The 17778-nt window shown below is 36.4% G+C and overlaps 2 protein-coding genes across 15 annotated transcripts; both read left to right on the top strand.

Moving 5' to 3' along the window:
- The first annotated feature begins 157 nt into the window (after positions 1 to 157).
- Positions 158 to 11770, top strand: LOC122281155 (type I inositol polyphosphate 5-phosphatase 2-like). Of its 14 annotated transcripts, none has more exons than XR_006230166.1 (14): positions 158 to 353; positions 1299 to 1462; positions 1564 to 1669; positions 1750 to 1863; positions 2427 to 2514; positions 2602 to 2706; positions 4143 to 4181; positions 4266 to 5097; positions 5601 to 5785; positions 7362 to 7470; positions 7986 to 8131; positions 9164 to 9390; positions 10788 to 10897; positions 11386 to 11770. XR_006230166.1 is itself a non-coding variant. In XM_043092458.1 (12 exons), exons 1-11 carry the CDS (start codon positions 1433 to 1435, stop codon positions 9363 to 9365), a joined length of 1956 nt encoding a protein of 651 aa, XP_042948392.1. In that variant the 5' UTR covers positions 368 to 1432; the 3' UTR covers positions 9366 to 9390; positions 11386 to 11770. The 14 variants fall into 14 exon arrangements, 1 of the variants encoding a protein (XP_042948392.1); XR_006230168.1 differs by having other exon boundaries at positions 1340 to 1462; XR_006230170.1 differs by having other exon boundaries at positions 1364 to 1462.
- A 2584-nt stretch (positions 11771 to 14354) lies between these two features.
- Positions 14355 to 15023, top strand: LOC122282355 (transcription elongation factor TFIIS-like). Its single transcript, XM_043094314.1, has one exon. It carries the CDS (start codon positions 14355 to 14357, stop codon positions 15021 to 15023), a length of 669 nt encoding a protein of 222 aa, XP_042950248.1.
- Positions 15024 to 17778: the final 2755 nt, after the last annotated feature.

The following is a 17778-nucleotide window of genomic DNA, read 5'->3' on the forward strand; positions in this document are numbered from 1 at the left end:
AATTTTTTTAAATTTTTAAATAAATTAAAATAAATAATTTAAAATTTTTAAATTTTTAAATAAAAATAATATTAAAAAATATATTTTAATATTATTCAACTTCTATTTCACGCATCTCTCTCACATTTGGTAAGCTAACGTACACACGCCCACGCGCTATGAAGAAATTCCTACCTTCTCTCTATCAAACTTGCCAACATTTCGGTGTTACAGTACCAATTGGCAATTGAATGGCTGTCGTCGAAAGTCTTCAACGTCGTTGTTGTTGGTCTTTTCTCTCTTTTCCATTAACCTCCCTCTCTCTCGGTTATGTGCGTGCACTGCCTGGCCTTACTTGGTTCTCCAGCGAAAAGGTGGGTAGGTTTTTACAGTGGAAACCGCAATGGATGATCACATTCACATATAGTGGAGCACCGGGTCCACACCTTGCGTCACGTCCAAATATTTCTGGTCGTGGGTCATTTTCTCACACCTCGATCGGTATATGTTATTACATAAACATAAATGGTTGAACAAGGTTACGCGGTAATTAGATTTGTATGTAGTCATAATTTGTACAGAAAAGCAAACTGATCAGGCGGACCGCCCTACGTCCCATGGTTGATCTACAGCTGTCCTTGATGTTGTTCTTCTTAAATCTACTTCTTGATTATCCCATTTGACTTGATCTCTTAATTTTTAAGTGTCAACACCGTCCAGTGGGGTCACTGCAATTCTGAACTTTTTGTTATTATAATTTAACATATGAAATACTATTTCTATTTTAGTTGCTAGTCTTAGTCAGTGTTTCTGTTTTGGAGGTACATTGTGGGCTCTAAAGTTTCTGAATTCTAGATTTGTGGCGGGTGTTAGCTGTAGTGGACTAGGAGCTTGATCACCGTAAGTCACTGCTTAGATGCAATTAGCTGTAGTGTTTTGATATTTGAGTCCCTATTTATTAGATTATGTTTTGCTTTTCACTCTTCTGTCAATGGCTATCATGCCCGGCCGCCTTGATGAAAGAAATAGCCGCAGTGCCAATAGTTTCAGTACTACAGATTTGTTATGAAAATGAAATTTTGGCTTTTCAGCAATTCTGGGTCGTTATTGAATTTTCAACAATATCACCCATCTATGTTTATGTATTAGAAAATTGCAACATGGTGGAAGGACCATTATGTATTCTTTTTTTCGCAAGTTGAGGTTGAAGATGTCTGTTTGATATGTCCATACCTTTTCTGTCCTTTCTATTTGGTGGTGATATGAATCTTCCTTCTATTTGGCATCAAAATAAGCCTACCCTTAGACTCTCTCATCAGGTTATGCCTGACATACCTCTTATTTAACTGGCGATTACAAGCTTGCTACTGTTCCTATATTCAAGGACCCGTCCGTTGAAAGTCCAAAATATTGGTGATTCTGGCCTCAAGTGGAAATTTGTTATCTTGAGACTATGAGAACCAATCGAGGGAAACGCTCTGAGGTATGTTTTAATGTCAACGAGTCTTTCTTTAACCCATTTTTATGTATCAAAATTATATATATGAATTGAAGATGTGTTTTGCCAATTACATTTGATTGCAGGCCTTTTGGCCTTCCATTGTGATGAAGAAGTGGCTAAATATCAAGCCGAAGGTGTATGAGTTCAGTGAAGATGAGGTTGACACTGAAACTGAAAGTGAAGATGATGGTATGTTTTAGCATGTTTATCATGACATGTTAATCCATTTTGTTTCTTTGCTTGATCTTGTTTCTTCAAATTTTGTACAGCTTGCTCTCTTAAAGATGAAAGAATGCACGTGCCTGAGGATCATGCCCAGAGGACACAGGGGAACCTTTTCACTCGGCCCAGTCAAACTTCAGGCAGTACTTTGATTTCTATGGGTGATTGATCCTATTAGGATGAGATTGCTTTCTCAAGTTCTATTTCCTGCTTACACTTGTGCATATTTGTTGTCATATTTAATATTACTGGAACTTCTTGCCATTTATATGTGCTTATTTCTTCTAAGAACATTTGTGGTGCAGCTCCTTTAGATTTTGATTATATTATATTGTGGATCTCTCATCTGTTTAATGTTCCTGCCTCCTGGTTTTGTTTCTTAGTTGAACATAGAAATTATTTGTTCTAATTTGGAAGCAATTATGGTCAAAATCTGTTTTGCTTTTCTATATCATTGATGTGACCTTGGATCCAAAACATTTTGTGGTTTGTGGAAAAACATGCGAGAAAAGGTAGGAGAAAGATCAACTTTGCTCAAAACAGAAACTATATTTAAAGCATTTAAAGTAATTGTCTTCTAATTCCTTTATACTTTCTGAGATCTGAGTGGAGGCAAAGTAACATTTTACTCAATTAGCTCATTAAATTTTAGCATGATTTCCTTTTTTTTTAAAGCTTGTCATCTGATAGATTTCCTCTGTGGTTTTGCTTTCCACTCATCCAGGTACATCTTCCACGGATTATCGGTTAAGGCACAGGAGAGGAAAATCTGAAACTTTGCGTGCGCAGTACATTAATACAAAGGATGTGAGGTTTGTGGTTGACCTGTGTACACCATCTAAAGCTATTAATATTTTGGTTCTTATTGGAATTTTGTAACGAAAGTTAATTTACTGTAGGGTGACAATTGGGACTTGGAATGTTGCTGGAAGACTTCCAAATGAAGATCTTGAGATTGATGACTGGCTTTGTACAGAAGAGCCAGCAGATATTTACATTATTGGGTGAGTGATTACTCACCCCTTGATCGGTGGTTTATTAAAAGAAATTGGTTTAGATACATTAGATTACAGAGGCTCATAGTGCCTTCACGATGTGTTTTGAAGAAATTATTGTCGAAGAATAGTTTATATTGAAGGCCATATTCCATGAGATGGTCTTCAATATAAACTTCACTCATAAAAAAAGTTGATATTGAAGGCCACCTCACGGAATACAGTGAAGAACGGTAGAATAATGGACTTAATAAAAATGACAATATTGTAATGAATAGCTTGGATGTCACATAAACATTGATTGAATTGATAATAGATCGTTTACATTGGATTGTTTTCATATCATTTCTGGTATTTACATTTTTAATTTTCCAAGTACTGCACATGGAGAAAAGAAAGTTTACGATATGCTATTAGAGGACAGTATACATGTAAACTAAATAGAAATGTATTTTCCAAAACTCTGAAATGGGCTAGGAACCCATGTGCATTTTGTATCATAGTATATGACACTTGACCTGATGCTTAGTGAGGTTTTTATCAATTTTTCCTGACTGGATAACAGGTAAGCCAAATACATGCCAATTGCATTTCAAGTATGAATCAACCTTTTCTCGTTTCACTTGTACTTCATCTGCATTCTTGGCTTATTTGATTCCAGAATCTGAAGCGCTCATAGTACATGCATACTTAATTTCTAGTCAAGGACTTCTTTCTACATTAAACAAGCATTTTGTCTCTGAATAGCTATGCAGAACACAATTGTATGAATCTTTTACCATGGGAGATCGTGGTTGCTCTTCAGGATTATCCTTCATGGTTTCTCTTCATGATTATCCTATATGCATGATATTCTAAGGAGATTGTCGACTTTTGCTTATTAGTTACAGGAGTTTGAACCAAAAATATGCTAAATTTCCTAGCTCAATTGTTCTCGGCGAAGGTTCTGCTACCAAGCTTTCCATGATTTCGGCAGTCCACTCATAACTCTTTACCTGGGGTCTGAGAGCTTGTTCTGGAATGTTTCAAATCTTGATGGATTACACTTAAAAATCGACCATGGATTTTTATGAATAAAAACAAATAATCTCTATGCATCTGCTCTATCAGCATGGTAACCCACTTCCATTACAATTCCTCCAAATTCAGGCCCAAAATAGTTAAAAGATATTTGAACTGGAGTAATCATGTTCATATTGAATTTTGTCACAGATTCTTTGAGCACTCTGAAAACAAACAGATTCCTAATGATTAAATGATGGTGTCAAATTTCCCACTTTTCAATAAGCAGCATCTTGCATATTCATATATTCCTGTTTGCCTAAGCTGCAAGGATTTCCATTTACTTATATATTATTTCAATCTAAACTGAAAAACTAATAGACCTTGTGCTGTTGTTCATGATTTGCCGACTGTTGACATTGCTGCCTTGTTTGCAAACTCAGTGCTAAAATCTGTCTCTCTCTCTCTCTCTCTCTACAAGGGTGGGTTATTTAGTTATGATGAAGCTTTAGGCTGCTGAGATGGTTTAGTAGTCTATTTAATATCGATTTATGTGCCTGTTCCAGTTTTCAAGAGGTAGTCCCTTTGAATGCCGGGAATGTTCTGGGAGCAGAGGATAGCCGGCCTATTCGAAAATGGGAGGCAATAATTCGAAAAACTCTCAACAAATCTTTGGAACCTAAAAGCAAACACAAGAGTTATAGTGCCCCACCCTCCCCAGTGCTAAGGACTTCTTCTGTTGCTGATGTTCTTGCATCTGAGATTGATGTTCATCCATTAGAGATGATGTGTGAGGGATACACCAGGAAGAAAAATTTTTATGACATGGAACAAGAGACACTGGATGAAGGAATTGATATTGGAATGCATTCTCAATTGAGGAGAATATATGGCATTGATTTCACCAGTAGATTAGACTGGCCTGAGCATTCATTAGATGCAACCCCTCAGGCAATCTCCTCCAATTCAAAGTTGCGGAGAGTATTTAGCAGTTCGGGAAGAATTGGATATAACTTGACAGAGAATTCTCTACGAGGGAGTCCACAAACTTTTGCATTAGGTGGTAGTAGATTGAAACGAATGCATAATAGTTCTGGTGATCTAGGCTTGATGTGGTTGGAGCAGCAAGAGAAGCCTGAAGTTCTCGATTCTCTCTCTGATGTTTCTGACACCTTTTCTGATGAGGAAGATGGTTTTTTTGAATTACCAGAGGAGCAGCATAATTTTGATGTAACTGAAAATGGTGTGAAGTCATGTCCTAGGTATGTGCGAGTTGTCAGCAAGCAGATGGTAGGGATATATGTATCAGTTTGGGTTCGAAAGAGGTTGAGAAGGCATATCAACAATTTGGAAGTTTCTCTTGTTGGAGTCGGTCTGATGGGCTACATGGGAAACAAGGTAGTTCTTGTACTTTCATGCTAGAACTTGAAAACCTTGAGTTCCTCTTCCTGAACATAAGCATGTATATGCAAAACACACATCTTGGTTGTGCTGACATTGTTTTATCATTTAAATATACCAATACATATGGTGACCCAAAAAAAAAAAAAAAATTTGAGGAATTAACATTGAAGGTTCATAGCCTCTACAATTATTTGTATTACATCATTGTAATAGTCAGTACAGAATTACATCACACTGCATCATGCTATGGAGGGTCGCTGATTCCATACCACTAAATGTGAAGTACTGTTTGGTTAATCCACCTGATTTATGTACTTTTATGGCACGGAAACAGTGCCCTCCATATTTTGATATGTTGCAATGGGATTGGTAACATGCTTGTGATTCAAGTAATTGTAGAGGAGAAGACATGTCACCGTATGTGATGATTGTCAAACCTAGTTTTTGTATGTTACTGGATGTCATAACCAACATATGGTTTGTGGTTGCTGATGTAGGGCTCTGTTTCTGTTAGCATGTCCCTGTTTCAATCACGAATGTGCTTTGTTTGTTCTCATCTGACCTCTGGTCAGAAGGATGGGGCTGAGCAGAGGCGTAATTCTGATGTCTATGAAATAATGCGACGTACCTGTTTCTCATCTTTCTTTGAAACAAATCAACCACAGACTATTCCTTCTCATGAGTAAGCATTATTTGGCATTTGAAATTCCATATTCATGCATTGCACAATATGTTCACATGAGTTTTATTTTGTATTGAAATTTGTTGGAGCACAGAATTCAGATTTGGTACCATGCCTATGTTTCTGCATTATTCAAAACCTTCCTCATTCTGAGACTTGATTTTGCTGATTTTGAGTAACAGAAAGGATTAATAGTATGACTTCGAGTGGAAATACACATGCTTCCCTCGTAACTTACAAACTTAAGTGCAAGAGTTGTTTCCAAAAGCCTCTGTAGCTCCATAGGTAGATCTTGTCCCTTCTTCAGTCCCATATCCTCCCCCTACTGCAGATCTCACCCCTTTTTCAGCCCCATGTCTCCCTTACTGCCTACTCATCCAAGGGGGATGGAAACTGGTCATATCCGTGCCCACAAGATGGGTATCACTTGGGCTCCTGGCCATGTAATCAGTCCAAGGGCTGTGGAGCATCTTGATCAACTTCTTGTGGAATAAAAAACAGAGAAGACAATAAAAGTATGAAAACTTGCCATGGTCATTGGCTGATGTGGATAGAGAGGATGACAGTGTGGTGGTGTGGCTATGATGGTGTGGGCTGGAAGTGAGTAAGTTGGGATTAAGAGTTTAATCCACAGACAGAGAGATGGGAGATGGTTGGATAGGGAGGCTGTGTGGTGTCTGTATGAAGAGCAAAAAAGAAATGAGAGTGTTCTGACCATTGTGGGAAAGAGAATAAGAGGACGAAAAGAAAATTGAATACTCTTTAAGACTTTTAAAAGGTGCCCACGCCTGGCTGGGTAATGTGCAAAAAGGTTACCTATTACCCTTGCGTCTGGGCGTAGCCTAGTGAACGGGCAGATTTTACCCGGCCTGTTGAGCACCCCTAGCCATGAATCGGCATGGCAAAACAAAAGGAACCAAAATTCATGGGCTGGATGTATTTTTGTGCTTGAGGCCAAATAGCAGAAATCTGGAAAACCTGTCACAATGGAGAAGCAACTTCAAATTTTCAATTTTATCTTCAAGCACATGTTCTCATATTTGTATCTTTTACACTGATTGCTACCTTTTGAAATATCATGACATAGTTTCTTACGCCAAGAAGAACAATTGAAAGAAGGTAGCATGCTGCTCAACTTTGAACATTTGAGGACATTGGTTTGAGACTGTCCCAAGTTTCAAAAAACAGATTTTAGGTATATACACTTTAAACCCGGGAAAGTGGATATCTAATAACTTTGAAGAACTAAATAGTTTTGAGTTCAATGCAGCAAAAGAAGAAATTATATGCAAAAATAGTGGTTTTGTTTGATTTGTATAGAGATTAATTACAAAAATTACATAGAAAAACTGGTTCAGATGATATTATTTTGGAGACTTTTTATGAGTTGAAGATAAAGCGATTCTATAATGTTTATGGTCAAATTTTGAGTAGAGTTTTAGTGCGAAAAATATTTTGACTTTACTAACATGTAATTGCCCAACTGTTTCATATGGTCATTTTAGAATCTCCGGTAATTTTCTGCCTTTATTTTTACCTTGAATGTTAATTTGTGATTGGATCCCATTGTAAACAGTCAGATATTCTGGTTTGGGGATTTGAACTATCGTATCAATATGTTGGATACGGAAGTTAGGAAACTGGTTGCTCTTAGAAGGTGGGATGAACTTCTCAAAAACGATCAGGTGAGACTCCTACTATAATTTTACATGACTGTGATATGGTTAGCCTTGGTCTTATTATTGGGACCTTGTCTGCCCGTATACCTGTTCCAGCTTGCCAGATCAACTAAAGTGGCAAATATCTGTCTCCTACACCAACCCAAATGTGAATCTACCTAAGATTTAAAAGTGTGCTATAGATTTGATCTTTAGACCTTAACAGAAACTACTTACTTTCAGAACTTTGGATCATGCAGATTTTTTTTTTGTTATTATATAATGCAATGTTGTGGCATACAGTTTATTCTGAACCAAAAGCAAAATTGCTTTCTAAGTATGTAATTTTCTTTTCTTTCATCTCAAGAAGACAATGTAGACGGATTAATGGAAATATATTTTCTGAAAATCTTAAATATGATTCTCATTTCAAGACACCAATTAGTCATTGTATCTATCAATTTTCTCAGGAATGTTGCTGCTTTCCCCTCCCCACCCCCAATCCATTTCAAATGATTTTAATCACATAATTGATGCTGCAGCTAAGCAAAGAACTCCAGAGTGGACATGTATTTGATGGATGGAACGAGGGCGTGATAGACTTTCCACCTACTTACAAGTATGAAACCAGCTCTGATAGATATGTTGGCGAGAACCCAAAAGAAGGGGAGAAAAGATCTCCAGCCTGGTAAGTACTACTTTCTTGGGACTAGCGAGAGCACAAACCTGGTGTTGATGAGAAGGGACTGGTGAGGAGAGATGTAATAAGTATGTCAGATTGTCCTTTTGTAACAAGTTTGATGTGCTTTTTATTTCACTACAAGGGTATATAATTTAATTCATTCATTTATAATTTTGCATATTTTTTTTTAGTTTTTTCATATATTTTCTTTGAAGTTTCTAATTTTCATGGTGCCTATGGACGTGCATGTGTTGGGTTTGTTTGGTTTTGGTGTGCAAGTGATCACTTTGGATTATTTTAGGTCATCTCTTTAGGCTAGTTCTATCATGTCCATTCAGCCCTTTAAGTTCAACGATAGCTTGAATCACTTTTGCCAGAATGTTAAATTATTTGGTTCTTTAAGCACTCCAATACTCCATTTAACCATATAAATTCCATCTATTTCATTCATTCATTTCCATTGTTTCTCTTTTTGGCCAAAACCCCATAGACGCCTGTATCAAACTTTTTGTTAAAAGTTTGGTTAAGCAGAGATTTTGGAAGCAATGCCCATTTGGGCCTAAAATATGAACAAGTGCATTCAATATAAAATATTACATCTGGAAATATATTACATGATTGTTATATTTGTTCGGATTCATTAGTTTGTCAAGACATTGAACCTGACACAAAACCTTTCCTGTTGAGTTTTCTGATTCTGAAACTAACCAGCCTGTAAAGAACCAATCAGAACACATTGGTACGGGTTGGTTGGCCGTATTAACAGTTCTTTGCACACCCTTGCACTGTTAATCTCACCAAGTTGACTCAACACTACAGTGTTTAACATGAGATTGGCTGATTTGTTCAAATCTTGTTGGTAGAGCTTGATCCCTCAAACCTTGAGGCTTTATTAGTCAGTTTGCGCATATTCAACAAATACTGACCTTCGACGGTGTTAGTGTGGCCTTTTCTTTTAGACACATACAGAATGCAAATTTTTGGATTGTAAACGAATGATAGACTACTTGCTAATTGGGTATTTGATATTTTATGCAGGTGTGATCGTGTGCTGTGGTTAGGAAAAGGTATAAAACAACTTTCGTACGAAAGGGCTGAAATAAGGCTCTCAGATCATCGACCAGTTAGTTCAAATTTCTTGGTTGAAGTTGAAGTCCTAGACCATCGGAAGCTGAAAAGGGCTATCAATTACAATAGTGCAGCTGTACATCCTGAAATTTTCCCCGACGAAGAGAGTTAGAATGAGAAATCTTAGCAGATACCAGGTAACTGCCTAGCTCGTTATTGAAAATAAGTAATGATGAAAGACAGACTTTAGCAAAGGCTTGCAACCAGAATCATTGTAAGTTTAAAATAATTAAAGTCATGTTGGGCTGTGTTCTAAGGTTTTATAATCACCAGGAGGAAATCAATGGGAAATGCCTATAAATGCAGCACATGTAAACTCTTAAGAGAGCAAAGGCAATCCCATAACTGTCAACTGGCCTACCATATGAACAAAAAAGGCATTAGAGAAAAAAGAGCCTCCCATACCCATCGATGCCAAAGGGAGGGAAAAATCTCCCTCTCCGGCCGCTTCCATGATCAAAAGCCTATCCAGCCTTTGTTCTCGGTACCAAGAAGCTGCCTCCATTTTTCTCCCAGTTTTTCTGTAAGGAAGAAGCTCAATTTAGTGCCAACCGTCCACTATCAGATCCCATGCACCACCCCACAAGGTATAGCATGGGCCAGTCTTCCATCCCATCAAAATGATTGGAAAATTCTCTGGCGCCACAGGGATCACATGCGAAGCCCATATCAATGCTTCTTTGGTCAATTTTCTTTTTTCCTTGAGAAATAGTTATCTACCGTCTCCTTTGTCAAGGACCTGGAGGAACAGAGATTGGGTCTTCCCATCTCTCACTCGAAAATGGTAAACTGCAGTGCACGCCAATCACCAATGGTCTACAAGCATGTCATTTTAGTTTTCTGGACTATATTGAAAGTGTCCATAAGGCAGTTTCCGCTTGCTTTGACCAGGGAATATGGGGATGGGTTTAGGACCAATTTATCATGAGCGTATATCACCTTCTTTGTTTGCATTTTTTTTTTTTATATACATCGTGTCTGATATTATAAGATGATTCTTGGGCTCCCCACTCACTCCTTTTGTATTTTTGTATTTCTTTCAATGCATTGCATGCCAAGGAAAAAATATATGTAGAGGACTGAACAATCAGACAATACATATAATAAATGAGAATCAATAATGAGAATGACAAACTTAATCTTAAGTAAAAAATTAAAGAAGAAGAAGAAGTGCTAAACTAATAAAGGGAAATAAACTAATGTACAAATCTAAAACTAGTAATTTGGTAACGAGAATGATAAAAAAGACTGACACTTATTTTTTATTTTTTGATAGTTAAAAGAGAGTAACACTTATTGCATCCTAATAGTAGGAATAAAATATATTTAGGAGGCAAGAGGAAAACAATTTTAAAAGGCTACTAATTGCTCCCATAGCTGACCCTGCCTCCTTCCACTGTTGCTTGTGATATCCATTCAGCAGCATAGTTTATTTGCATGACCATGCATTTCTAGGGTTGTTTTTTTTTTGGGAATAGTTGCTCATATATGTGCAACTCAAACTATAAACTTGATACTTCGTTACTGTTTGTAGATTACTTTAAAAGATTGCTCCAGATATATGTGAAGACGGGACTTGAATTAACTATAGCTACCTTGGTTCCCTATCTCCTGATTTTCAGCCTCTGTTACATTTTCCATAAGGTAGATGAATTTTGAATGTGGGATTTTATTTCCAGTTGTTCACTGATGCACTCTGTATTTGACTAATTACATCATTTATCTGAAAGGAACCACATACATTTTAGATTCTCGCCAATGCTAATTCTGAAAATGCCTAGTCTTGGCACTGAAGAGTAGTCACATTCTGAAGTCATTGTTTGAGCCTTTTGCATTTGTAGAACTATGAAGTATCCATAGATGTGCCACAGACCATGAGATTTATTAACAGTAGATGAAGTTCAATACCAAATAATATGTGACCCACCATTACATGTCCCTTTCTTGTTCTTCATCTTTTTCATTTTGGTCTTTTGGCATTTTAAAATTCATCAACTGTTAAATAGATTCTTTGCAAGATACTCCTGAATGGTGTTTAGAGATCAAGTTGCTTGCTCAGTTATACTTTGAAGAATTTAATGAGCTTGTTGTTTCATGCATATAATAACGTTATATAATTCTCTCTACAACAGGGATTGCAAATTATTTTGGCAAGGTTGCAAGATTGTTATCTGGTTGATGATTGTTGGTTTCAAGATACACCCACCAACTATTACTTTCTGACTAGTAGCTTACTAGAAGCGATCCTCACTGTCAAGTGTTGCAGTCTGCATCGGAAGTTAAGTTTGCCTTAGGTTATACAAGTCAATAAGTTAATAGGACTAACAGGTAAATGTATATGGTAAAGGCCTATCCTATTTTTTTTTTTTTTTGAAGGCCTATCCATTTGTTTTTATAGTTTTTGTTTTAGTCTTGTTTTGTTAAATTTGTAGTTCGATTGGTTTGTGGGGCTGATATAAATGCCATTTGACAGTTTTTACTAATAATTGGATTAATACATACAAAATCTTTATCTTATCTTGGTTTACATTTAATGCATTTTTTTTAGAAAGTTGTTCCTCGGTACTTGATTAAAAATATTTTCTTATGATGAAGGAATACCGTAGTGACAAATCAAAGCACCTTGATATTTTAAGAGAATAAAAATCAAAACTGAAGTGACCAGGACAACTAGAAATCAATACAAAAGTGTGATCCTATACTAACAACTTAAGCAGAAGTGGTAAAGGCAAGAGTTGAGCCAACATAGGTGATGAGAAAGCAATTTAGGTTGTGTTTGGATGCTAAGGTGATCTTAGATGATTGAGTTTATCTATAAATAGTAATATTTTGTGGATCTTATTGAGATGTATTTTAATGTTAATAGGTTGATATATGTGTTTGAATATATGAAGTAGGTTGAGATGGGTTTTAACTTTATATGGAAAGTTAAAAAAATAGCAAGTCCTATGAATGATTGATTTGAGATAGGTCTAAACATAGCTCGATACAAAATGGTAGTACCTATTACTCTTGGCAAACCCATATCATTTGCAACAAGCAGGAAGTCTAGCTCTAACAAGTGACAACTTTCAAGAAACCTCTTTGGTAGTGGTATGATATTAATTCAATGTATTATGGGATGATACCTTCAGTTCCTTGCTTGGTCAAAAGATCAATCACTTTTTTCTTAATGAAAGATAATTATTAAAACCTCACTTATGGCGGAGAAAAACGTGGTTACAAACTTCAACTATTGCACCAAGCCTTATTACAAAATTGAATATGACCTCATTTACAAAAGATCAATCACTTGGATTGGTTTCCCTAAACACTCAAGCCAAACTAATAGAGAGTTGTTTTTTGATCAGTCACACTAATAGAGAGTTGTTGAGAAGCTGAAATGATCACATCCGTGTGCTTATCATTTTTGTTCTAGAATATGTTGCTTTTACCTCAGTCATGGTATTTTGTACCCTCTCGATAGATCCACTCTCAGTAGGGAGTGCTTCTTACATAGTGATATCCCAAAAAGGGACTAGCTAGAGAATAGGAAATTAAACGCAAAGGGTTTAAATGTCACAAGCTGAGGCCCAATATCTGTTACAAACTTACAACCCCAAATAAATAAAAGCAACTAATAACATAATAGAAAAATAAATGTTTGCCCATGGCCCGTGGCCTTCTCCCCCAAAGCTCAGCTTCTTCCTTGGGCAGTGATAAATTGTTAAAAGACACAATCATTGATCTAAAAGCTCTATGATTGTTAGATATTAATTTGGTTAAACTTTTAACTTTTAGGATCATAACATCATACTATACTTCCGAATTTGACGTTCACAATGACCCATTCTATTGACACTAACAAGATGGTAGCTCTTTCCCTTTTGGCCGTTTCACTCATCTATCAATATTTAATGTCTTAACACCAAGCCCATACATAGTACTAAGGCATTTTAATTTAGCCTATAGGTCGCCCCCTTCGCGACTTAAAATTGTGATGTGATTTTTACTCTGATACTAATTGTTAAAGATCCAACCATTGATTTAAAAGTCTTAGGACTATTAGATACTAATTTGGTTATACTTTTAACCCTCAGTATCATAATATAATCTCATGTGCACGTGGGAGGACCTTTAAAACTTAGTCAAAACATCTTTCATAAGCCCATGCTATAATTTTTGTATAATTACAAACTTAATACAAATTTCTGATTTCTCTCTTCAACCGTATAAACTAAATAATTTCATATTTTTATCATTCAATTTTTCTACTATTGTTATCCAATAAAAACTGATTTTTCTCATATTTTTATACAAGGAAAAAAAATAGAAAGAAGATATGACATCTGGAAAACAATCCAAAAAGGAAACTCACTTTTGATTAAAGTGTTAGAATCGGTCTGCATTTGGTAGAATTAATTGGAATCAGTATGGATTGAGCGATTTTAATTATTGATTCTATGGTCTAATTGATAACTCATTGAAGCCGATTTGAGTTCTAATGAAGCAAAATTAATTAATTGGTCACCATTTAAATAATTTTTGGGAGCCATCATGCGGCCTTCAGTACCTTACAAGCAATAAACTAAAGTATATTTGAAAATTGCAGGAAAAAAAAAATTAAAAATACAACTGTATGCTTCTTTTATTTAAAAAAAAAAAAAAACCTAAAGGATTTTTTAATTAGTTTTTATATTTATGTGGTAGAATGCACTTAAATTTAAAAATAAAAAATAATTGAAGGTTTAAGAACCCCTAAAGGCCAAGAGTCCGAGCCAGTTCATACTTCATAGTGTCTTATAACCTGTAACATTCTCAAGCTATCCAAAGACTTGAAAGTTGAACGCACACCAAAATTAGAACTTGGAATCCAAGTGTCAATGCCCAAAACAAATACTTCAACCAAACATATCCTTCAACGTAAGAAGTCCTTCAACGTATAGGATTAGGATTGAAACGCTGTAAGATGTGTACTTATATATATGATATGCACCCACGAAGGAAGCTCCATGGATAGAACTCAAATTTCCATTGCTGCAAATCCAAACCTCTTCTTAACTTCTTCTTCAGTTTTCTCTCTGCAATCTTGGAGCAATATTCTCTGATGGGTTCGTGCAAGATGGTGGAGATTCGGTCAAAACGATGCAAGAACAGTGGTATCATTTCAGCATCAGCTTGCTGCACCGGGGTAACAAAAAAAGCGAGAAGGGAGGTTTGTGAACCAGAGTCAGATCAGAAGAATAAGGTTGTTAAGGTAACAGACTCTGCTAAGGCTTACCGTGAAAGGGTTCGCAAACAACTAGAGGAGGCCTTCTCCGGCGTTGCAAGTGAAGCCGATGAGGGCATTCGGCTTGATGTAGAAGCATGTGACCCTGTTCAGGTTGCTGCCTCCGTGGAATCTGCAATGTTCGAGAAAATAGGTTGGAGTAACGGGGTTAGCGAGGCCAAGTACCAATCTGTATTGTTCAACCTAAAGGACACCCAAAATCTGGATTTAAGGAGAAAGGTACTTCTTGGACAGATCGTGCCGGAGGTGCTTGTGAGCATGACTGCGGAAGAGATGGCAAGCCAGAAAAGGGAGCGTGAAAACGTCCAGATTCGGTTGAAGACAATGAAAAGATGTATGCATGAAACGGACGAGAAAGAAAAAGCCTCTACAGATATGTTCAAGTGTGGAAGGTCTGGTGAGCGCAAGTGCAGTTACTATCAATTGCAGGCAAGGAGTGCTGATGAGCCAATGACAACCTATGTCACGTGCGTCAATTGCAACAATCATTGGAAGCTTTGAGAGATTAATATGCTGTAAACTGAGTTTTTAGATGTTTGGGAAGGTTGTTTTACTACACCAGAATAATTTATTTTGTTTCTATCTTTCTGCTTGTAATTAGTTTGTATTCATCTGACTGCCAATTCTGTTGGTTTCTCAATTGTATTTTATTATTGTTTCCAGCATTATATATATTGATTTGCATTGCAAATATAAAACCTTAGCATGAGATTCGGAAGTTGGAGCTATAAAGAGATATTCTGGCCAGCATGAGAACTCTTGGCACCTTTTTTTGCTACAATCGTAATGTTATGGCTGTTATAGTTCTGTTTATGAGCTGTGCCATCCTTGTGCTTAATTTCCTTCTCTCTCGTGAGACTACATAGCCTGATATTTTATATATAGTTGGTCGATCGACTCTTTAAAAGTGCTGTAGATAACAAAAACTCAATATTATTCCCGAAGTGCTGAATGTTTCTGTGAGATTGATTTCCCTAAACACTTGAGCCAGAAAGTTGTTGAGAAGCTGAAATGATATTTTCTAGAATATATTGCTTTTACCTCAGCCATGGTATGTGTACCTTCTCTATGAAGTACTGAAAAGCTGATATATTGCCCGCAGTGTTTTTGAAACTACTACAATGTACATTTTATAACTCTTCCATAAGTTGGCCTATTCCATTGAAGAAGACTCATTTTTGGCAGTCTAGTTTAGGGATATCAAATCGTGTTAACGAGTCGTGTCAAAGCATGTATATTATACTATATAGGTAAACTCTAACTCGACCCGTTAAGCTTATCGTGTCAAAACCTCAAACCCTAACACGACCCATTAACATAACATGTCATGTCGTGTCAACCCGTTTTGACCCATTAGTGAATATTACTAAATAGGTTGATACGAAACAATATAACTCGTTTTAAACTGTTTATGTAAATGAGTTGAATATACCTGAAATTAACATATTTGACTTGATTAAATTTAACATAATTTTCTGTAAATGTTAAAATCACAATATTTATAAAAATTATAAAACTAACTACAAGTCCAAAATTACAATATAAACAATAAAAATATCAAAATTAAAATTTCAACAATTTTACTTTTAGGTAGAAGGGTATAATTGTAACTTTAACTTTCTTAACGTATCATAACGTGTCAAAACGGGTTGACCCGTTATCAACCTGTTAAGCAATCGTGTCTTAACGGGTAAACCTGTTTTGACCCAAACCTGTAAAGACTAAATCTTAACCCGCTATTATCGTGTTGTGTTCGTGTTGGGTTAACAGGTCGTGTAACATATTGCCACCCCTAGTCCAGTTGAGCCTAGGGCAATCCTAACTATTTCAATGTAATTTCTCAAAAGATGGAATGAACCTCTTATTAACTCAACTTTTGATCCCCTTAGTGCAGCAGCCATAAGGAACATCATTCTGCCTCAATTTGTTACAAATGGTGAACAAGCTTCTCTATAATGGATATGAAGCAGTTAGGAAAGTTCTCAATAAAATTTGCATACTTGCTCTCCCTTACTCTCTGGTCAAGAGATCATTCACAATCACTCCCTTCTCAAACATGGAAGCGATTTTGGAAGTCAAAACTCCATGACAGACAAACTATTTCTCAGGAAAATTGGATGGAATATTTGTTGAATCTTTGAACATGAAACATTAGTACTGGATCTTTGATTTTCTATGATCCACCATATTAAAGAATAATAATTAGAAAAGTACCTTTCTCCATTGTAATTCGATGGAGAATTTGACCTAACTATGAAAGAAGGATCACCCTAACAATATTACCTCCGAATGTCTTCCGATAGCTAGAGGTATAATTATGTTATAGGTGAAAACCCTTAATCTCTCAGTGTTATAAATCGACTTTTGGCAATCATGAAATCTAGATGTATTCGTGTCCCACTATATCACTTAATGAAGTGATATAATTGAACTACTATAAACCCATAGAGATATAGGTGTGTGAGACATTGAGTTTTAATAAAGAATAAATCTTCTAATTGGTCATAGTGCTAAAGGGCTGAAAACAACCTCTAATGGTTTTTTGGCCACATAGCCCACCCATGGGGCTAACCATGAGACCGCAGGGCACACATACCCCTGACTACCTCTCCTTTCTCCCAAATCTTGTGCCCCCCATCGACTGTGACCCTCTCTCTCTCTCTCTCTCTCTCTCTCTCTCTCTCTCCCCTGTTGTGAACTTGACTACCTCTCCTTTCTCCCAAATCTTGTGCCCCTATCGACTATGACCTCTCTCTCTCTCTCTCTCTCTCTCTCTCTCTCTCTCTCTCTCTCTCTATCACCTGTTGTGAATGTCGACACCGTGACTCCCTAACCATCTCTCCCATCCCTACCCATTGTGAACCTAGATGCCATGCCATTGTGACCCTTTCTCTGTTCATCTGTCGCCATGAACTAGGGGTGAAAATTGACAGATGCTGTTTGGTTTAGATCCAAAACTCAAACCGAAACCGAATCAACAACTTTTATACATGCTTAAAACCGGTCGAAAGCGACAGATTAGGGGGGAGAAAACTGGTGACTTTGGTCTCTGTGTGATTCTGGTTAGTTTTCTATTTCTAGTTAGTTACACAAATACAAACACAAAGTTACAAACCCAAAAAACGACCATGGTCCAAAACTTCAAACACAATCACAATCCCTAATTGGTAACAGAAGCAACAAATATGGAAAACTTCAAAAATATACTACATATTCATTGATTTATATTGTAAAATTTCATAATAAACAAACTAAA

Source organism: Carya illinoinensis, chromosome 11, assembly GCF_018687715.1.
Source record: "Carya illinoinensis cultivar Pawnee chromosome 11, C.illinoinensisPawnee_v1, whole genome shotgun sequence".
NCBI lineage: Eukaryota > Viridiplantae > Streptophyta > Magnoliopsida > Fagales > Juglandaceae > Carya > Carya illinoinensis.